Below are 22,656 nucleotides of genomic sequence, written 5' to 3'. Positions count from 1 at the left end.
ACTGATTTACTTAATTAAATCGCTGCGGCAGCTCAAAACACACTGATGTTTGTCTAGTATTTATTAAATATTAATAGGTCTTTAGCAGTGTAAAATGTGAATGCACCTATAAATATGTGAACTTGTAACAATTATCTGAGAAATTCAATGACAATAAGGGTAGCTATCACATCTAGATGTCTAGCACCACCCACATCAGATAAGGTAATTTTGTCCTTAATCTAATCGACATTCAATTTGATACCTAATCAATGTGCTGCACTAGCAGTATACACGAACACTTTATTTTCAAATTGGGTGTGAGCTCATAAAAGTTCAAGGTTTAATTTTCATGCTTTTGGTTTTTCCACCATGTACCAGTCGCCTCTTTAGAGAGCTATTAGTAGCTAACTGCCCGAAGCCTAGGTGGGTATTGAAGTGGTATTATGCCCTAGAATAAGGCGTGGACAAACAATAACCTTCCTCACACTTCCTCACGGACGGAGCTTGAACCACTATAATTCGTGTTCGTCTGGAACGAAAGTAAATAATTCTTGACCGGTATCGCGTCCGACGCCGGTGGAGGCGCGGAACAGTTCTTCCTAAACGTAAGTGAAAAGTACTGGGCAAGGCTGTCTCTGAGATACCAAAGCTTCTAGAACTGATTCCGTTTGCGCTACCCACGTAGAGACATGTGTCTAATATGTGTGTAAGCTAGCCAGCATTTTCGTATGGAGGGTTAGCAGGTGCACAAGTGCAATATGTGATGTTGGATTGTAATAGTATTTGATGTTAAACGGTTTACCTTTAGTATTACTTGTGTGAGTGGCCTACTAAGCTAGCCCTCGGCGCCTCGAATAAGGTAGACACAGGTTGTTCTACGCAAGTCGTATAACCTTGATGTGTACTAGTAATTAATCTAGTCCCTAGACCTGCGGTCACAATGGTAACAGCTTATTCCCCGTAACTTAATAGCAAATAAACCCTTGATCAAACGAGTGACAGAAATTAGATATCTTGTAAGTTGTAATGAGCCCAATCGACGGCTAGAGGCCGTCAACAGTCAGGCCGATTGGCGTCGTCGTTTATTTCCTCTAGCTGCGTCAAAACTACCAATACACATCAGAGCTTTTCTACCTGAAATCGGTTCTAATAGTCGCTTATTAAAGCCTGGTATGTAAGGTATGATGGATATTACCTCAGTTTCTAACTAAATACCTTCTTGTCTGTCCAACCTAACTGCAAGGTAACTATGAAGGCTTAGGGCCAAACTAGAGTATGAGAGAAAACACTGAATTGCAAGTCAAATTTATAGATATTTATTTGTACCAGCGATTCAGAAAGGTGGACACTGTAAAGAGGAAGAACCGCCTAAGAAACCCCTTTAGTTTAATCTTTTGGTCTCTTTTCAAACAAAAGTTAACAAAGTTAATAAAGAGCCCTAATCAGATCTAATACTAATATAGCTAACCTAACCACTAGCATACGCTATCTTTATTAAAGTTGAACGAGAGTAGCTAAATTTCTACAAGACAAATACACAATCAGAATATATTAGCCTAGTATTGGTTGATAAGTTTCGGCAATAACAAGGGGTGAAGCGAAGTGATAGCGAAAAACCCGCGGTCTATAGAGAAGAATATAATTACCACTTTATTTCTTCTCAACCAATACGTCAGCCCAACACAGTATAGTATACACAATGAGGTCAATCTTCAGTGACTAATCGGATAAGTTTATTATGGTACTATTCTACAAAGCCCTACGGCCTTTATCTACAACGCTATGAAAATATGATGAGATAAATTGATAGGTATATCCGATTTGTCACCTCACATTAACAGAGTACTTAGCTGCTCGTCTGCCACTCGACACTGACTCTACAACTCTCTATTTGGTACAGTATTGAGATACTTGTTGATCGCGAATGAAGTCAGGCAACCTATCTCTTCTGCGTTTTTCAATTAAGTACCATCAATTTCTTTCTACAACCTTAACCAAACGACTACTTTATTATTTACATATTATCTTAACCTAAATACAATGTAACAGGGAAGATTTTCGCTAGTCTCTGGTCCAGTGTCTTTGCAGCCTCCTAGCAATTGCTCCGTCTCGCTCCTTCGTATTGCGCTGTCTCGCTCGCTCCTATGGCGGCGCCGGAGTTCGTTGTCGCCTTTGAGCTGCAGCCCGTTGTGTTGCACGTCTAGAATTATTCTGCAATGATTTGAAAAAACCAAAGTAGTTGCCTGAATTGTATAATCGCTCGTATATGTCAGCGATAGGCTTCATATTAGGTCGTATTCAACTTTAAGAGTTAATAAATTTCTTTATTCTTTTCCTTGCTTCTTTTACTTCCTTAGACCCTAACTAGAAACATAAATTGTATTGTTTTTGTTTTTCTTTGTTTTATTAATATACAGGGTGATTCATGAGACGTGAGCAGGACTAATCCTGCACACTCAGTAACTGATAATTGATCGATCACCGTTGTATTTAGGTGAAACAACCACACTTTTTCCTATTTTTTAACTTTTTGGCGAGGGCAAATTTAATTCTCTACAATCATGGTCACCCTACTGACCTAATTAATAAACATAAAACCTTTTTAAGCGTAATGACAGCATTATGATTACGAAGAAAATAAACTGTCAAACTTGAGTGAGATACGAGTTTTCAAAAGTAACCAGACCGTGATGACATTCAATTTGACACAGAATATCGGTAGTTTAGTATTCTAATTGTAGGGTGACCATGCATGTCGTAAATAAATTAATAACTTTTTTTTTTCAACATGACTAGAAAATTAACGTTAACCTCACTAATACTAATACGAAACAGTTGCTTATAATTTACGAAATGCGCAGTGTTAGTCCTGCTCACGTCTCCTGAATCACCCTGTATACTTTCGAGCGTTTGGTTTTCTCGTTCTCAGAATACGTTCGTTTAAATTTATTACACTCCCGACGTTTTTAGTTCCGTCTCAAATTACTTAACAATGTCTTTTAAATCGACTAATATTTATGATGCAACCCTATGTTACCATCTCAGTCTTAGAGAATATAACCAAACGGAGTGGTCATTAACAGGCGTTCCCCTCTGTCGAAAATAGGCGGCCAATGGTCAACCACATGTCAACCACATGTATGGACTGACGTTTATCTGACATGACGTTCCTATACATTTGATGTGCCCCTCCCCCGCAAAAACGGCAGACTATTTTGTACCGAAAATTATAGACATGGCGTCTCCGTTGGTTATATCCTCTAAGATCTCAGTACATTTTAAGTATTTTTTCCTAGGCTCGAAGAAGATTTTACCAATTTAAGTGAAAATGACGTCCTAAGTCACCAATTATTTTACGTATTGTACACTTTTACTTCCAAGTCAAAATATAGGGATAATAAAACGTAAATTTCACTTCATAAATACACCATGAAGTCAGGGACTTAGGGGTTGAAAATAAGGCGAAATAGTAGGTAAAATTAACCTTAAACCCTGACCAATAGGTCATATCTACTAATAAGGTATTTTAGGTGTATTTGCGACGTAATTATTACTTATACGGGGACTATGAAGTCACGGACTTAATGGTTGAAAATAAGTCGAATTACTAGGTCAAATTAACTTCGTACCCTGACCAATAGGTCAAATATACTAATAAGGCCTTTTAGGTGTATATGCGACGTAATTATTTCTTATACGGAGACCGTGAAGTCAGGGACTTAATGGTTGAAAATCTGTCGAAATATTAGGTAAAATTAACTTCGAACCCTGACCAATAGGTCAAATGTACTAATAAGGCATTTTAGGTGTATATGCGACGTAATTATTTCTTATACGGGGACCATGAAGTCAGGGACTTAATGGTTGAAAATAAGTCGAAATATTAGGTAAAATTAACTGCAAAGTCTGACCAATAGGTCAAATGTACTAATAAGACATTTTAGGTGTATTTGCGACGTAATTATTTCTTATACGGAGACCTTTAGGTCGTCGATTTTATGTCGATTTAGCTACTAATTTTAGGTAAATGTTACTTAAAATAGATACCAAATTGCGACCATATAGTTAAAATCACTTGTAAAGTACTATCAATACCATAAGGTTTTGCCGCCATTTTCTTTCATTATAACGAGATGCTAAATATGAAATTGCATAATTTAAGTTGTTATATCTTGAATGGTGCCATCGCACGGTACTTCATTGTGCTAATATTCAAAATAAAACAATATTTTTGATCAAGTCAATACACTCACACACACAAATATTCAATTACAACACTCAATTACAAGCAAATATATGCATTTTGATTTTATAAAATGTTGAAAACTTAAATATTTCAAAAGCCCATCGATAGTTTTGTATGTAAACCTAACATACTGCACGAAAAAAATTTCTGTGCACTAGATTTCATCGTTCTTCATCAGCGTAATCGGCCTAAATTATTTTACATGACTTAGTGGCCGCCATTATCATTGCACAACTTAAAGTTGTTTTCTTGTTAGACATTTTGTTTCTGAGTGAAAAGAATATATAAGCGTAATGTTTGTGTCTCTTTTTCTCTTCATCGCGTCTCATCTAAATATTGCGTCGCAGAGTAATTATATGGATAAAAATATGTCGCCATCACGTCTAAAGGTGGTAAAGATTACCAAATTAGTACATTTTAACTACGCGGCATGTCGTGGCGACGTCGAATCCACGTCGGAAACATGACCTAGTGTTGACCTAATGGTTGTAATCACTAATTTACCGTCAATAAATACGTCGCCGGCACGTGCGTTTTTTCCCCATTTATGTCGACTCGACGTGCCCACGACGTCGATTCGACGTGCCTCATTTTGGTCCCCTAAATTGTGCGACCTAAAATAGGTGCCTTTTTCGGAATATCGACCAAAAATGTTTGCTGGGACTAACCCCCTGAATGTTAATGAACCGCTTTTAAAATGCCTACATTGACATTGCCGGAATGCTTGGTAATTACACGTTTTAATCACATTTGTTTTGTGATTAAAACAAATGATAAGATCTAGCTATCAGCATCTAGAATCTAGATAAAATGTTGAATAAATAGTGGGTTTCAGTTCTGATACAAGGTAGATACTAACAGATATGTTAAGTGAGTACATTACCAACCCGCCTGCCAAGCGTGGCGATTATGGCATTCACCCCCCCTAAAGGGGGAGGCCTATGTTCAGCAGTGGACATCTTATGGCTGAGATGATGATGATGAAGTTCAATATGCATGCTTCATTATTGTACTCGATTGCCCATAATTGTATGTATTTGGAATGGAACGATTAACGATAAGTGCATAATCGATCAATCAGCATACGAATTACTCACGATATTCCACTTTCCACCGAGTACATAAAAACAGATCAGCTCGCCGAGAGTTCATATTAGGTCAAGAAACGCGGCTGTGAACATTCCTTGGCCTTTTCAATTAATTATTGATAGTTTCAAGCGAGTTAAAATACCCCCTCCTCATACAACAAGAAAAAATGCACGACTTAAAAGCATATCAAAAACTCCACCATATGCCGGTCAAAGATGTTAAGTTCGCGCTACAAGAAATTCCATTTAAATGGAAAGAAACTAACGCACGGATCATGGACATAGGATGTGGCGATGGAAGTGTCACTGTGAACGTTTGGAAAAAGTATATGCCGAATAACTTCATGAATATTGTTGGGAGTGACAAGAGTCAATACTGTGTAGATTTTGCGACAGAGCATTATGAGAGTAAACGCGTTAAGTTCATAAAACTTGACATTGAGGAAGAGATACCTGAAGAGCTAGTTGAAAGTTTTGACCACGTGATCTCGTCTTATACATTTCACTGGGTAAATATGCAAGAGTAAGTTTGTTTTGCGTAGCGATAGAAAGTTTAAAAATGAGAAAACTACTTACCTATCTAGCACTCGACATAAAAAGTAGAATCTAATATCGTCTATTTATTTGTTAAGGTTTTTAAAACGTACGTACAAACAGCAACATTGCTAACTGTACATCGGTGGACCTTATTACAAAAGGCATAAGGTCCACCGATGTACAGTTAACAGTGTGGGCGATGGTACCTTATAATCTGGTACTATCGAGCTTATCTGATGAGCCAGTGGAATTCTTTAGTAGCTATCAGTTAACTTACTACCCAAATATTTGCAAAAGAAACAAAATAAGAAAGAAGTAGACAAAGACCTGCTTATTAAATTATTTAAATTTTGTGGTAAAAATCCATAAACATTAATTTACAGGACTGCATTTTCAAATGTGTACAACCTTTTGGCGGTAGGCGGCAATTGTCTGTTAATTTTCCTTGGATATTTCAAACCGTATGAAAATTACCGCAAACTTTCCCGTACACCAAAATGGAGCGCGGATCTTGAAAATGTTGCTACTAAGTTTATGTCGCCGTACCACGACTCACAGGCGAGTATATCTAATAAGAGTAATAAGTTACATGCGTGAATCCTTATTCCCTAACTGTAGCCTGATGACTATGCTACGAACTATGTACATCCATTTCAAATTCAATATCCAGTGGTACTGAAACTCTAGGTCCATGGGGTCCCAGCGCGCATAAGTTGTTCGCAGAAATCGCGAAGCGTCTGGTTCACGTAACTGGTGACCGAAGAGCTGGCGGCTACCTCGCACAACGTATCAGTATTGCGATACAGCGGGGAAATGCCGCCAGCATCCTTGGTACAATGCCTCAGGGGCCTATTTTATTTAGATTTAAGCTAGTTATTAATTTCGTTTAGTGGTACTTAATACAGATTTAGAAAGTGTAAACTAACGTTTACGCGTGTGTATCTATTTATTGATATTACCGCAGCACTTTTTATGAATGAAAGTTACTTTTATTTCAACAAATTAAATCTAGTTCTGATAATGAGATCCATGAGGATTCGAGGGAACTCCTCAATTTTTTTGTATAATTTGTTTAAACTGTAATATTATTTCCAAACCTTTTAAATTCATAGTTATTTTTGTATTTTGGTCAACAAATCAAACATTTACATTCAGAAAAGTGACAATTTATGAAGTGGAACTCCTGATAAAAAGCAAAACGGAACATATCATTATCAACGACATATTAATACGTTTGGCGACAAGTCTTCTTCGTTTAGTTTGTTCAGCAAGTTTTGTTATTAAGCAACATTTATATCGAGGTCGAGTTCTGATGATTGATTCCATGAGGAATTGAGGGATTTCCTGAAATCTTATTAGTCGGTTCTTTTTTCTAATATTTTGTTTGTTTTAGGAACCAGAACACGAAATAATTAGAATGATGCAACGTGTTGGTTTCCGAGACATCGATGTAACATCGCATCACAAAACCTTTAATTATGTTCGTGGCGTGGATGACTTTAAACGTGAGTAAATTTTTTTACTTAATAGAAAACATTTTTCTACATACAATATTTATTAAAAAACAACGTTTAAAAAAGAATCCATTAACCATCGATAAGGCTTGTGAGTACGTACAGTATTAACATGCCTTTTTATATTTTTAAACAGACAATATTATGAAATAATTTATTATTCCATACACGCCCGTATTTCATTCTTCACAGTCAACTTAAAATACCATACTTAACTATCTAAGACCCTAATATGTAAATTATGATTTTTTATGCTTTTTAATTTTTCTATTGTAAAAAACTACCGCTATATAAATAAATGACTGTACTAAATTCAATAGTTTATGTAAACTTTAAGTTAATACGTGTTTCAAAAACTTTTCACTAGTAGGTAACTCAAGGATCAATGAAAGTATAATACTTAATAATAATGATTGTGTGGAGCGCTGGGTACTTTTAAAACGATAATACTAAATCACGTGTTTACTTTAAATACTAGATTGTAATAGGTGTGTATATTGAGTTACGCACGTAATGTCACGTTCGAAACGTCAGGCCTTAAATAAACGTATTTTTTATGCGATTAAGTGTTATTTTTTACGTCATGAATTCATACAAGTAAGTTTGACGGTTAAAATAACACTTGCATTGCGTGGGCTATCAAAATTGCTGCAGACTTTTCTTGGTCTAATCCTAGTTATAAAATTACAAGATTGCAATGTTGTTCCAGTGCTTATGAAATGCCTGAACCCCTTCGACAGCTTGAAGGACAAATGGGAAGATTTCATGGATGACTACGTCAAGTTGGACCCGGAGGCCGGAACCAGCGTCTATCAGTTACTGATTGTTTATGGTGCCAAGTAATCATTAAGGTACAGTCGCCATCAGATATATCGGAGCGGCCATCGGCCAAGGTGTTCACAATATCTGAACGAGCACTCTAACGCCTTGACAATAGAGGCGTGCTCAGATATTTGTGAGCACCTTGGCCGCTCCGATATATCTGATGGCGATTGTACCCATTAATCTTATGAAGGGGTGACCCAAAGTCGAGTTATCCGGTGATAATAAAACTAAATATTTTTTTTAGTAAATTCGGTAAATATTCAAATTTGTTTATATTAAATTTGCGATTCTTTGAAATTGACTATTGTAGGGAAAGGACTACAACTGTAATCTCGCATCCACAAAGCATAACTAAATATTATAGGTAGGTACTGTTGCAGGCAGATTGTTTAAATGTAATTGCCAATTACTTAACCAAGATGAAGATTTAAATTAAGGAAATGTCAATGCTAGTTCAGTAGTTGTTGGGCGCGCTAACCTAAAAATATTGGTATAAATATTTGGTTGAATTGTGATAGAAAGATTTTTTGTGTGTTAGAATTACAGATTTATTTATTTGATTTGTAGTAGAAGATAATATTTCAACAGTGATTACAATAAATGGATTAAAATCTATGATCTGATTTTGTAGATGACTTTGTAAATTAAACATTGATTATCCAAGATAATATCTGCTTTTGTGTATTTTTGAGTTGTCTAGACTGGCTTCCCTTTATCTTGCATAATATCGATTGTCCGAAATACACTTCGCATAGCAGGTTTCGCAGAAATATTTTTAACCGAATGATACTTTTGCATAATTGTATAATTAGCATAACTGTCATGTCGCATAACATTCATTTGGCAGAATTTTGAATAGCAGAATACTACTATCGTCGATTTTACATACGCAGAATTGTATGTAGCATAAATTACATTCCACCGAATTTCTTATGGCATATTGCTCATATTGGAGACTTGAATTTCGCAGAATGTTATGCAGCAGAATAAAAGTTCTGCCGAAATTGTTACCGCATAATACTCATGTCGCTGACTGAACCTACACAAAAGGAATTGCTGCCAGAACTACAGGTTAAGTTAGGTTAGAACTGCGACCCCTACATAAAAGGAATTGCTGGCAGAACTATAGGTTAGGTTAGGTTACAATTGCGACCCCTACACAAAAGAAATTGTTGCCAGAACTGTAGGTTAGGTTAGGTTAGAACTGCGATCCCTACTCAAAAGAGGGTGCGTAACGGTCCATATAACAACTTTTGATATATTTTTAGTCGATATAACGATTGAGTAGGGATTGCAATCCGGTCCGGCGGATCCGGTAATCCGGCCGGATCCGGCACATTTTTCATGATACCGGATCCGGAAAAATTCACCGGATCCGGTCCCGGATCCGGTAAAGTGAATCAAAGCGCTAAAATATAAAATAACAGCTTAAAACACTGCTAAAATTTAAAAGTTGACGCCAGTCTTCTAGCCGACGAAATATGTGTCGTGAGATTTCCGTGCACCGTAAGTACTGGATTGGTTTATATTCAATTTATTGTGTTGTTACATTGTAATTTAATGTACATGTTCTTTCGTTTTATTTTGTACAAACCATTTTAGCCCACTTATAATAAGTGTTATCTGCATTTAAAAAATAATGAATAAATATTTATAAAATTAAATAGAGAAATATATGTTGACTTTTGACGACCGGTCTGACCTAGCCAATGGGTAGTGATCCTGCCTGTGGAGCCGCGATCCTGGGTTTTCGAATCCCGGTAAGGACAATTATTTGTGTGATGAGCACAGATATTTGTTCCTGAGTCATGGTTGCTTTCTATGTATTTAATTTTAAGTATTTGTATATTATATATCGTTGTCTGAGTACCAAGTAGTACCAACAACACAAGCTTTCTTGAGCTTACCGTGGGGCTTAGTCAATTTGTGTAAAAATGTCCTATAATATTTATTTATTATTATTATTTATATGTTATTTTGTTATTATTATGCTACTAAATGTACTTACTTGTATAGGTATACACGTTTATTGATTTTGTTTGCTAAAACTAAAATGGTTGAATTGAGAGCACCTTTTTGTTGGAAATGTGGGTTGGGCTATAGATATTTTAAGAGAAAAAGAAGATTTTATTTGTGGTTAAGTAATGAAAACGTTGATTTTTGAAACTTAAAACAGCCGTCATCGAATTAAACTGTTGTGAGACATACTAACATTGAATAATTTACGGTTTAGACTCACTTGTTTTTAGTCACTCGCGCGACATGTTTCGGAGAGCCTAGGTCTCTGTTAAGACAACCCGTTTTATTAATCCATTAAAAAATATCCTTAACTTCGCATATAACGCTAAAAACATGATAAAATACGCGACTTGATGAATTTTTTATACGCAATACCAATCCGGCCGGATCCGGCCGGATCCGCCGGATTGAGGCCAAAATCCGGCCGGATCCGGCCGGATTCAAAACCAGTCCGGATTGCAATCCCTACGATTGAGGGACATAATGCACTTTTGCTATAACAATACATGGTATATTCTTAAAGAGTCTAACTATCGTCAAGTATAATGAACTTGTAATATAACAACTTCTAATCTAACATTAACAGCGTATATAATTAAGTTCGATATAACGCTCAGTTGGCATAATGTAGTACTGGTATAATTTGTAATATTTACTACTATTATAACAACCTACGTATTCGAACTTAAGGCAGGTCTCAGTTAGGTACGACGACGAGCGAAGCGAGGAGGAGTGTTAGGTAGAACTGCGACCCTACAGCGCGCGAGCCGAGCGAGCGAAGCGAGCGTGCCGCGGTAGCGGCCGGCGAAGCGCCAGAACCGACTTTTTTTATTATAACCTCAACTTATTATTATACATTTGAATACATTATACCATAAATACTTATAACAAATATTCATTATATCCAGTAAACGTTATATCGAATAGCTGTTATATCGATTAAACATTATATCCCATGAAAATAGTTATTTTGTTGTTATATCAAAAGTTCATTATACCGCTTAAGTGATTGATTATACACCATGAAATTATATCAAAAGTTGTTATATATTTTGAAAATTTATCAAAAATTGTTATACGGATCATTACACACCCCTCAAAAGAAACTGCTTCCAGAACTGTAGGTTAGGTTAGGTTAGAACTGCGACCCCTACTCAAAAGAAACTGCTTCCAGAAGTGTAGGTTAGGTTAGGTTAGGTTAGAACTGCGACCCCTGCTCAATAGGTACTGTTGGAGTAGGTATTCATTGGTGTAGTAGGGTACGGAAAATTAAAAAAAAATAGAAATAGATTTTATATCTGTATGCGATACCTATTTCGGCGAGAAACTAACTATCCATCAAAATATTATTCTCATCAACAGTATGCCAATGAATTATTCTGCCTAAGGAAATTGTGCGAAAAGACAGTATGCCAAGTACATATTATGCGACGCAATTTTCGGCAAAACAATTATTCGATTATAGTATTATTCTTCAAATTGAGATTATGCCATTGCATTATTCTGCTTTACAAAATTGTGCGAAACAACAGTATGCCATGAAACTTGTGCAAAAAGTAATTCTGCGAAATGATGATTCTGCCAAGGGTTGCTATGCGAAAGTAAAATATGACAATAAATTTTATGCAACATATTAGTAATCCGTCTAGACTATCTAGGTGCATGTCACTCGCACCAATAATGTAGATGAAATGATAACTTACACACATCGGTAACTCGTGGCATTTAGGTAGCACTTAAATACGGCCCCGACACTATCATGGATACTGACATTACTTTGACGGAATGACGTTTTTAGTGATAGTGTAGGGAGTGTCATGAAGGAATGACGGCAAGTAATGAAGTTTATTTTAATAATTTCCGTCAGTATTGGAGTTATGTCAAAGTAATGATACTAGAAATGCCATTATACTGACAGTGATTGGTTAGAATGATGGAATCTGAAATGACAGAAAGAATGATGGTCGATAATGAAGTTACTAAACATTTTTAATATTTTTGAAGAAATGTCAAAATAATGACTGATAGCTAGTGAAGTGGACTGTATGATGAATTGGTGATATAATGGAAACACGTAGATATTATACAAATATTATAATTAAATTATTTATGAAAGAATAACAAGAACTTAATAGATAGGCGGTGACAGGCAGACTGATTGTCAAACACAAATTAAAATACTTCACAAACAATACGTTCGAAGGAGGCCGCGTGCCAGCCAGTCGCTAACATACCGGACCCCCAGTGGAACACTAACCACTGTAGATCGGGATCTCTAGAAGAGGGTCGTATGCATAATTGTTAGACCGCAGTTTGACTTCTGATCCTTGTAGTAGAGCTCTTAGGCTACAATAAACCTGATGTTGCCGGGCTGAAAAGTGGTGCCGTTCCCCCCACCACCCCCTTGAAAATCCCCTATAAAATGTTCATAGGCTCCAAGATTCTAATCGTTTTAATTTATTTTTAATAGCTCATTTGTGGTAAAAGAAGCTGCTATAACATAAACCGTGATATATAGAATAGTTTGACGGCCGAGGCTTAGCGAGGTCGTCAAGTAATAAGTTTTAAGAGCAGTTCAAAGATGGACTACAGGGGAGTTAAATCTATATTGGACAGTTTTAATTGAATATACAGGTAAAATGATGATAAAAACCACACAGATTAACCTTTCGTAATTTGGAATGCAGAGATTTCTTTGTGGGCGCTGAAAATAAGTTGCAACTTGTAAAATTGATTTGCTCTCATGCTTGCACTTATGCCACTGTAGAGGATAACCGAGAAAAAATAATTTGTACTTTAAATTAAATAAAAAGTATTTTGTAAACACCTATTTCGTATTTTGTATTTTAAATACTAATTCAAAAACTATTTTGTATTTGGAATAGTATATCAAGGAAGTATTTGTATTTTGTGTTTAAATACTTTTTATAAAGTATTTTTATGAAGTAGGTAAGTTTTTTTATTAAGTATTTTTCACATCTCTGTTCCTTATTGTAACCAAATTTGAGAAAATCAATACATATTTTCAATTATGAGTTCTGAAACAGATTTCCAAAGATAAACCTGTGCTGAGGAATAGTGCATCAGGTACATATTATTTGCGACAAATTTATGCTAACAATAAGACCTATGTTTTGGCATATAAATTGATGTCGGAGTTCGTCAGCTGTTGTTTGCTATTTAGAAATTAGGTACACGTGCGAACTTTTTAAAAATTCTGAAATTGCTGTCTAGTTAGCAATCCATTACCCAAGGCTAATGGCATAAGGGCATCCTGCACGAAATGATGAGGTGCGCCACTTAGCATCTGTTTTTGGTACCTACTAATGCGACTGGTGGTATCACAGCCAGTTAGGGAGTGCAGTGCAGGTAGAACATTGCATACTTTTTCGCCAATAGACTGTGCAGCTGAATAGCACCCAAGTATTCGATTTTTCTTGCGTGATCCTTCGAACCATAAACCTGTGTTTTGAAGTTCACGCCAGAAATCAATACCTAATACAAATATATATATCTGTATCAGAATCTCGGCACGGTTGTTATTTTATTTTATTTATTTTTTATTTAGATATTAAATTCAGCCAACAAGGCCCATATTACAAATACCTTACAGACTAACATACAATTGTATTTTATAAACTTAAAACTAAACACTATTTAGACGACAAAACGGCGTGGCTCCGTTGTGTCGGCTGCTCTTGTGTCGGATTCGGCAGTTTGCCCCGGAACCTCCGAAACACGACACCTTTCGGCCAGACCACCTTTTGTTATGTTTGACAGCATGAAATATATGGCAGAACATTCTTGAATCAGCCTCTAAATGGTTACATTTTAGATTATCAACTTCGGTATAAACGGCACCTTGTAATTTAAAACGTTTTGTGAGATCTTCAAATCCACCGGAAATATATAACTCCCGGTTATCGTCTACAGTGCCATAAGTGCAAGCATGAGAGCAAAGAAATTTTACAAGTTGCAACTTATTTTCAGCGCTCACAAAGAAATCTCTGCAATCCAAATTACGAAAGGTTAATATGTGTGGTTTTTATCATCATTTTACCTGTATATTCAATTAAAACTATCCAATATAGATTTAACTCCCCTGTAGTCCATCTTTGAACTGCTCTTAAAACTTATTACTTGACGACCTCGCTAAGCCTCGGCCGTCAAACTATTCTATATATCACGGTTTATGTTATAGCAGCTTCTTTTACCACAAATGAGCTATTAAAAATAAATTAAAACGATTAGAATCTTGGAGCCTATGAACATTTTATAGGGGATTTTCAAGGGGGTGGTGGGGGGAACGGCACCACTTTTCAGCCCGGCAACATCAGGTTTATTGTAGCCTAAGAGCTCTACTACAAGGATCAGAAGTCAAACTGCGGTCTAACAATTATGCATACGACCCTCTTCTAGAGATCCTGATCTACTGGTGGCTACTGGCTGAGGCGCGGCCTCCATCAGGATAAGTTTCCGGGCCGGTCTGCGCAGCATGCCCCCTCTGGTGTGGACGTCTGCCACGCGGACCGCTCCGTCGGGTCCTAGGTAGACCTTTGCTACCCTTCCTAGTGGCCACAAACCACGAGGGAGGGTAGGATCGGCGATCAGCACCACGTCACCCTCACTAAGGTTCCGCGAGTTGTTGTTGGGTCCCCTTGTACGTAGCATCGGTAGGTATTCCCGTAGCCATCGTGCCCAAAACTGATCTGCTAGGCGCAGCGTTCTCCGCCAGTCACATCGTCGGGATAGGTCTGCGTCTGTCAGCGACGTGGTCCATGGGACGACTGATGAGGAGCCGAGGATAAAATGGAATGGTGTCAACGCCTCTGGAGCATCTGGGGAAGACGGGACATATGTAAGTGGCCTGGAATTCACAATTGATTCGGCCTCGAGTAGGAGTGTTGACAGGACCTCTTCCTTCAGTGGTTGATTTGTTAGGCAAGATCTGAGGGCTGCTTTCACTGTCCGCACAAGCCGCTCCCAAGCGCCTCCCATGAACGGAGATGCCGGTGGGATGAAGCGCCAGTCAATTTTGTGGTTAGTGGCGTATTCTACGACCGAGTTGTCATGTAGGGAGCGCAGTTCGCGGGAAGAGCCAACAAAGTTAGTCCCGTTATCGGAAAATATGGTGGTGGGCGATCCTCGGCGAGCAATGAAGCGTCTGAGGCTCATTATAGCGCTATCTGCAGTGAGTGAGTTCACGATTTCGAGGTGAAGCGCTCTGGTTGTGAGGCACGTATATAAAGCGATGTATCGTTTCTCGCTCCGTCGATATAGCGTTACCAGAATCGGGCCAAAGTAATCAAGGCCTACGTGAGTGAATGGTCTTTTGTGGTGATCAAGACGCTCTGGTGGTAAGTTGCCGATCTGAGGTTGGATAGGTTTCGTGTTCCATCTCTTACACTTCAAGCAGGCGCTTGCTACGCTACGGATGGTTCCTCTGGCTCTTAAGATCGAATATCTTTGCCGAAGTTCATTCAAAACGAGCTCGTTAAATTGATGCGCGGCTTTGATATGTTCGTGGAGGATCAAGAGTCGTGAGATGTAGTGGCGGCCGTCGAGAATCATGGGTGATTTCATCTCGTCGTTCACTCCCGGTGCGGAACTTATGCGCGTGTTTTGTCGTATGAGGCCTTCTCCATCCAGTGTAGGCGCCAATTTCCTAATCCGACTATTATTGGGCACTGACTTCGAAGATCGTAAGTTCGATAATTCCTCAGGGAAACTCTCTGTTTGTGCTTGACGGACCAACATTTTCTCCGCTTCTATCATGTCTGACGCGTGAAGCTGGTGGGGAGACGTGGTGTTGTCAATGTAGAGTTTGGAATTTGGATCTATTGGCCGAGACAGTTTAAGCCGGAATAGGCGTGCGCCCTGGAGAAAACGGGCAGTGGCACGTAGTAAGCGTAGCCAGGAGCTAAAACGCGTTGGATCAGGTAACGAATTCGAGAGTGGGGTGTCGAGGAGCAGAACCATCAGATTCGATTTTAACTCGGGGTCTGATGAGGTCTCTCCCTCGTCAGTGACGCGCTCGGTCGGCCAAGTGCAAGGCTGTTCAACAAGAAGCTGTGGACCGGTGAACCACCGATGAGTTGCGGTAAAGTCAGTTCGTTTTGGTTTAGTCGCATCGTCAGCGACGTTGAGAGAGGTAGGGATCCACCTCCAATCGGATGGATTGGTGGTTTCCAATATCTCTCCCAACCTGTGTGCAACGAAAGGTTTAAACGCGCGAGCGTCACTCCGGATCCACTTTAGGACGGTGGTTGAGTCAGTCCAGAAAATGGTTGCGGAGGGCTCAAGACGATGAGCTTGCAGAATTGTTTGCGCAAAACGCGATGCGATAAGCGCGGCTTGTAATTCTAATCTTGGAATGGAAACCGGTTTCAGGGGACAGACTCGGGCCTTACTACCGATGAGAGCTGTCGATACAGAGTCATCGCTGTAAGTGAAACGCCAATAGGCGACGCAGGCGTAGGCTTGTTCGCCACCGTCGGCGATTACGTGCAGCTGGACGTCCGACAAGTCTGACCTGACCATGTACCAGCGAGGGATTTTTATATTGGCTGCAATCTGCAACTGCGCAAACCAGTCTTTGGATTCGCTTATGTACATTTCAGGTAAGTCTGTGTCCCAGCCAACGCCTGCCCGCCATAATCTTTGAATCAAAATGCGACCCCAGACAACAACCGGCATCAAAAAACCAAGAGGGTCATAAACTTTCATGACGTTCGATAAAAGAATGCGTTTTGTTAAAGTGCTGGTCGGTATCTGGGGTACGGCGCGAAACCCTAATAAATCTTGACGTGGGTTCCATTTAACACCCAAGACGCCGACGTCACTACTGGGAGGCAGGTAAACGTCAGAAGTTGCGTCGCTACGAAGTTCCTTCGGGACAAGAGAGAGTGCCTCTGGATGGTTGGACGTCCACGCTCGCATCTCGAAACCACAATTCTTGTGCACTGTGACAACGTCGGCGGCAAGTTGAGCTGCGTCGGCAACATTTGTGTGGCTCCCAAGGTAGTCGTCCATATAGTGGTCGTCAATGATTGCTTTGCAGGCAGCGGCATAGTCAACTTCGTGCATCTTCGCGTTTTTGTTTTTTATATAGAGGGCGATGAAAGGACTCGAAACTGCGCCGAAAATCATTGACGACATGCGGTATTCCTTGAGGTCGCCGTTCTTGTCACGCCAGAGAAAACGTTGAGCATCCCTGTCCCTTGCGGCAATCTTGATCTGGGGAAACATCTCCTTGATATCGCCATTCAAGGCTACCGTACCTTCTCTGAAACGGAACGGGATGTCAAGTAGGGGCGACAATAGGTCAGGACCTTGCAGAAGCAGACAGTTGAGGCTTACGCCTTTTGTTGTGGCAGCCGCGTCATGGACTGCTCTCAGCTTCTTCTTCTGAGGATGATAGACGCCAAAGATAGGCAGGTACCAGCGAATGAAGCCATCTGGGTTGACGCAAGAGGCATTTGGTGCGGGTCGATAGTGGTAAGTCTTCGAATCACACTCTTCGGCATAGTTCTTGCTGATTATGTCGTCTATGAATTGTTGAAAGGATGCGGCAAACGCTGGGTCCTTTGACATCTGTCGCTCGAGGGCCTTGAAGCGTGAGAGTGCCTGTGGGTAGCTATCTGGTATAATTTTCGGTAGCTCCTCCTTCCAAGGCAGGCCAACTTCAAAATGGCTGTCGTCAAGTTGGTGAGCGGATGATTCTATGATGTCTACGGCCCGTTGATCCTCGCTGTTTTGACGTGGGGCCTTTTTTGTGATACCCAAGGCGTCGATGTCATATTGGCATTTTATGAGTGTATCCAGATCTTCCGTGACGTGATTGATAAATTCAAATGGCTTCGACGACAAAGAGTGTGCGCCATGGAGTACCCAGCCTAATAAGGTTTTGGAAGCAACAGGGTCGTTCTTTTTTCCGCACCGTACTTCGCGACTTATGGATATATACCAGTCAGGCGCGCCGATTAGGACGGTGGGGTAAGCAATGTCACATGACAGTTCGTTTGCTAGACCTGACAGATGATCGTAATCCGTGATATTAATCGTGTCTGGATATCGTGCGTGAAGCCCTAAGGGTTCCACGGCTCGCGCGTGTTCGATCAGGTAACGATCGGGTCGGTCGCGACCGCGTACATAAAAATCAACATAACTTACGTCAAGTTCCGCTGTCATATTACAAACACCTTCAATGCGGAGACGCTCCGAGCGGGTTGGCTTCGCGCCGATGCGTTTTGCCACTTCAGCGTCAATGAGAGATGACACGCTGCCGTCGTCTAGCATCGCTGTTGTCTCGAACGCACCGTCAGGACCCTCGACTATAACCGGGACCACTTTCAGCAGGCCTCGGGGATGTGGGCGTGAAGTCGTTGGGCAGGATCCTGTTGCATTAATTGAACAATCAGTAGTATTCGCGATTTTGTCGGAAGGTTCGATTTCGTTATGTTGTTGAGTGGTATTTATATTGACAGGACATGTAGGGTTGACAGAGGAAGTCTGAAGACAGATGTTCTGTCCGCTTGGAGCTGCGTCGGGATTGCCGTCGGCTGTCTCTGTGCCATGGAGGAGTGCGTTATGACGTCTAGGGCATCCATCGACACCACAACGTTTCGCGCGGCAATTATTCCACGTGTGTGGCTTAGACTTGAGACAACGGTAACATATTTTAGTTTCTCGGACCCAGCGCCATCTGTCGTCACATGTTAGTTTTAAAAAACTCTTACATGTTTTTTACCCGACTGCGCGACGCAAAGGAGGGTAATGTGTTTATCAGCCTATATATGTATGTATGTATGTATGTATGTATGTATGTATGTTTGTTCCTATGTGGCACTCCAGAGCCCAAACGCGTGAACCGATTTTGATAATTCTTACGTCAATCGAACCGTCTTACTCTTGCGTGTGTCACTAAACACATGACAGTAATCAAAATTCAATATGGCGACAACCAGACGCCAAAATTGAAAAAAAAAAAAAGTTAACGAAATATGTCGAGTGGGGTATCACTGAATAGGTATTTAAAAATCAGTTATAGGTTTCTTTCACAGTTTTTCATTTAGAGTGACCATTTAAAATCTATAACGTTATAAAGTTATAATAATTCTGTTCAGTATTATAATACTGCACTGCGCGACGCAAAGGAGGCCAATGTGACTATGACTATGTGACTACTGACTATCCTATAATATAAATAAAAATATTATAACGAAGCCTATATGTACGTACGTATTTATTTAAGTATAAGTACTAGCTGTGCCCGCGGCTCCGCCCGCGTGGAATTCGGTCTGTGTCAGTAAGCGACTTATTTCTAATAGCCTAATTTCTCTCCCTCTCCCCTGAAGGCGGAACTTGAAGTAAAGTTGACAGATGGATATGCTAGAGGACTGTAGTCCAGATAAAATATTTAACAATTAGGTACCACTAAATAAAACTACACTCCAAAATCAATAGTTTTTTTTCGCCCTTATTCAAATTTTACACGTGATTTAAACGACAGAGTAGTAGATGTACCTATATCGGAGGATACAGTAAGGTATACGCGCGCGAGCGAAAGCGAAGCGGCCTGCCTGGCTAGAGCGCCACCCACTCACCGCCCATACAACCATTTCCAGTCGCCGTTACGACGCGGTGTAGACACATCTTGTGTCGACACCGTCTGTTTCGGTCACAATTCCAGTCGCAGAGTCGTCGCCGTGTCGACACAGTTACCAGAAATGGGGAAGGGTCGACACATGACACAAAGTGACATAAAGTGTGGTCGCCGTGTGCACACATTGTTACTAGTTTGCGACTACTTTATGCCAAAATCATTCGTTCATTCGTTCATTTTGTTCCTGTCAAATGGAAACTGTCAGATGGAAAAATAGTTAAATAAAAATAAGTGACATTAATACGCCATCTCTAAAACGGATTACAAGACGTAATTATATATTGTTTGCATTTATATTACAATAGGACTTAAATTATTATGGGGAATTAAACTGCTCGAGTGATTTGATAAACTAAGTGTAATATAATCAACGCGCCACCAAATTGTTTTAGTTTAGCCGGAAATGAAATTGTTTACTTCTCAGTGCCTGTGTTCATAAATATATTATTTGATGCATTTTTAGTACTTCGATGCGTATACTATACTTAAATAACAGAAATAACGCTTTACATACTACGAAACTTGTTAATTATGATGTATAAATATGGTTTAAGGCTGAGAAATATTGCAGTCACAAAGTAGTCGCAAATGTTTCGACTTTGTGTCGACTCTGTGTAGACACATGACACGCGCTGTCAAAAGTAATAACAAAGTTATTGGATTTGCAAAATGGCTCCTTGTGTTCATTTGTTTTCAGATATTCTCAAAGTGTAAAAATGCCGTGGTCAGAGATGGGACTTAATAGATTAACTGTTTATTCGACTAATTAATGGAATAAAAAAAGTTAATTCTCAAATTTTAATCACGATTAGTTTAGTCGACCTAACATAGATTGAAATTGAATTAATCTGAACATATTATCGATTAAACCGAATAAATTATCGATCAAATCTCGGTTGGAAGTTGACAGGGGGCCATTTATGTACGTAAAAATAATAGAAATGTCTTGCATGCAGATGGTAGCCAAACACTTTGTCATAAAAGTCGAGATGGGTGTCGATTTATAGCTTTTAGGGAGTGCCGATTTCGAAAATGATGACCATTTTGGAATCCAAAATGGCCGCCATGCACTGTGTCATAAAAGTCGTCATGGATGTTGTTTTAAACGTTTTAGGGGGCCCCAATTTTGAAAATGATGACCATTTTGGAGTCCAAAATGGCGGCCATGCACTATGCCATAAAAGTCGTCATGGGTGTCGTTTTATAGGTTTTAGGAGGCGCAGATTTCAAAAATGATGACCATTTTGGATTCCAAGATGGCGGCCATGCACTATGTCATAAAAGTCGTCATGGATGTCGTTTTATAGGTTTTAGGGGGCCCCGATTTAGAAAATGATGACCATTTTGAAATCCAATATGGCGGCCATGCACTATGTCATAAAAGTCGTCATGGGTGTCATTTTATAGGTTTTGGGGGGCGCAGATTTCAAAAATGATGACCATTTTGGATTCCAAGATGGCGGCCATGCACTATGTCATAAAAGTCGTCATGGATGTCGTTTTATAGGTTTTGGGGGGCGCAGATTTAGAAAATGATGACCATTTTGGAATCCAGAATGGCGGCCATGCACTATGTCATAAAAGTCGTCATGGGTGTCGTTTTATAGGTTTTGGGGGGCGCAGATTTAGAAAATGATGACCATTTTGGAATCCAGAATGGCGGCCATGCACTATGTCATAAAAGTCGTCATGGGTGTCGTTTTATAGGTTTTGGGGGGCGCAGATTTCGAAAATGATAACTAGTGTCCGACCGAAGGTTCGGTTTCGGTTTCGGTTTCGGCCAGTTTCGGCCAAAAAATCATGTTTCGGCTGTAGTTTCGGTTTCGGCCAAAAAACGGCCGAACCTTTCGGCCGGGCCGAAACTTACGAAATGGTACTTCGGAATAAGACCAAAAGTTGGAGAATAAGTACGAGTAGGACAACAATATTAATACCTATGACATATTATACTGATGGGGTCCCTTTGTTTCCCATAAAGTTTTAAGTCATAATGTATTGTTTGTCATATTATCGTTAGTCATAAAACTGAAACCGTTAACTTTTCAGGATTTTCGTAAGGATATTCTATAGATAGGTTAGGTTAGGTTAGGTTTGTATTATGGAAATCCTGAAAAGTTACGCGTTTCTGAGAAAAACCAATTATGACTAACGAAAATTCGGACAAACAATACATTATGACTTAAAACTATTTGGGAAACAATAGAGACCCTATACTGATTCATGTATAGGTACAGAAATTAATTGCTTTATTATAAAACACAATTCCACTAATGAGGGCGCCACTGGACGCTCGACGCAGTCTTAAGAGACTGTCAATACTTATAACGCGCACACTGTCTAATTGTTTCGGAGTGAATGAGTGATTTTACCTCAATTTACTATTGGTTTGTGTTCCACATGTCCTCTACTTCAGCTTAGCCTTTGGCCTCGCTGCGCCATGCTCGGCCTGCGGTCTCGCTTTTTAATACATACAATGGACTTTGGTTGGAGTCTGTGCTCAACTACTAGTCCTGAAGCCTGAAGCACGGCTTTGACTTCGCATGAAAGTTCACCTCACTGGGGCACTTCGGACTTTTAGGCCCAGGTGAAGATTGGTACCCGGCCTTGCGATATTGTCAACAAAAAATTTCGCGCTTGCGTTTTTGGTTGGTTTTTTGGTTGACCCTGTATCTACATGTTAATAACTTGACTGGTGAATGAATAGAGTTAGACCAAGAAAATTCTGCAATGATTTTGATAGCATACGCAGTGCAACTAGTGCAAATGTTATTTATACGTCAT

At 39.5% G+C, this 22,656-nt stretch overlaps 1 protein-coding gene and 1 long non-coding RNA gene across 2 annotated transcripts in view; one reads left to right on the top strand and one right to left on the bottom strand.

The window, feature by feature from the left end:
* The window catches only part of LOC134664571 (uncharacterized), a 513,832-nt gene that overhangs the window by 76,080 nt on the left and 415,096 nt on the right, over positions 1-22,656 (bottom strand). The window lies entirely within an intron of this gene.
* LOC134664838 (juvenile hormone acid O-methyltransferase-like) lies at positions 5,397-8,860 on the top strand. The gene is made up of 4 exons (XM_063521573.1): positions 5,397-5,839; positions 6,237-6,411; positions 7,247-7,358; positions 8,077-8,860. Exons 1-4 carry the CDS (start codon positions 5,484-5,486, stop codon positions 8,208-8,210), a joined length of 777 nt encoding a protein of 258 aa, XP_063377643.1. The 5' UTR covers positions 5,397-5,483; the 3' UTR covers positions 8,211-8,860.

This window comes from Cydia fagiglandana, chromosome 5 (assembly GCF_963556715.1).
Source record: "Cydia fagiglandana chromosome 5, ilCydFagi1.1, whole genome shotgun sequence".
NCBI classification, from domain to species: domain Eukaryota; kingdom Metazoa; phylum Arthropoda; class Insecta; order Lepidoptera; family Tortricidae; genus Cydia; species Cydia fagiglandana.
The sequence above is the reverse complement of the archived record's forward strand: the minus strand, read 5'-3'. Positions and strand labels throughout refer to the sequence as shown.

Bases quoted from the DNA above. Each gene is read 5' to 3' on its own strand.
- LOC134664838 (XM_063521573.1), top strand. From the start codon at position 5,484: ATGCACGACTTAAAAGCATATCAAAAACTCCACCATATGCCGGTCAAA. The intron at 5,840-6,236 runs GTAAGTTTGTTT...ATTAATTTACAG, and splicing joins CACTGGGTAAATATGCAAGA to GACTGCATTTTCAAATGTGT. The intron at 6,412-7,246 runs GCGAGTATATCT...TGTTTGTTTTAG, and splicing joins CGCCGTACCACGACTCACAG to GAACCAGAACACGAAATAAT.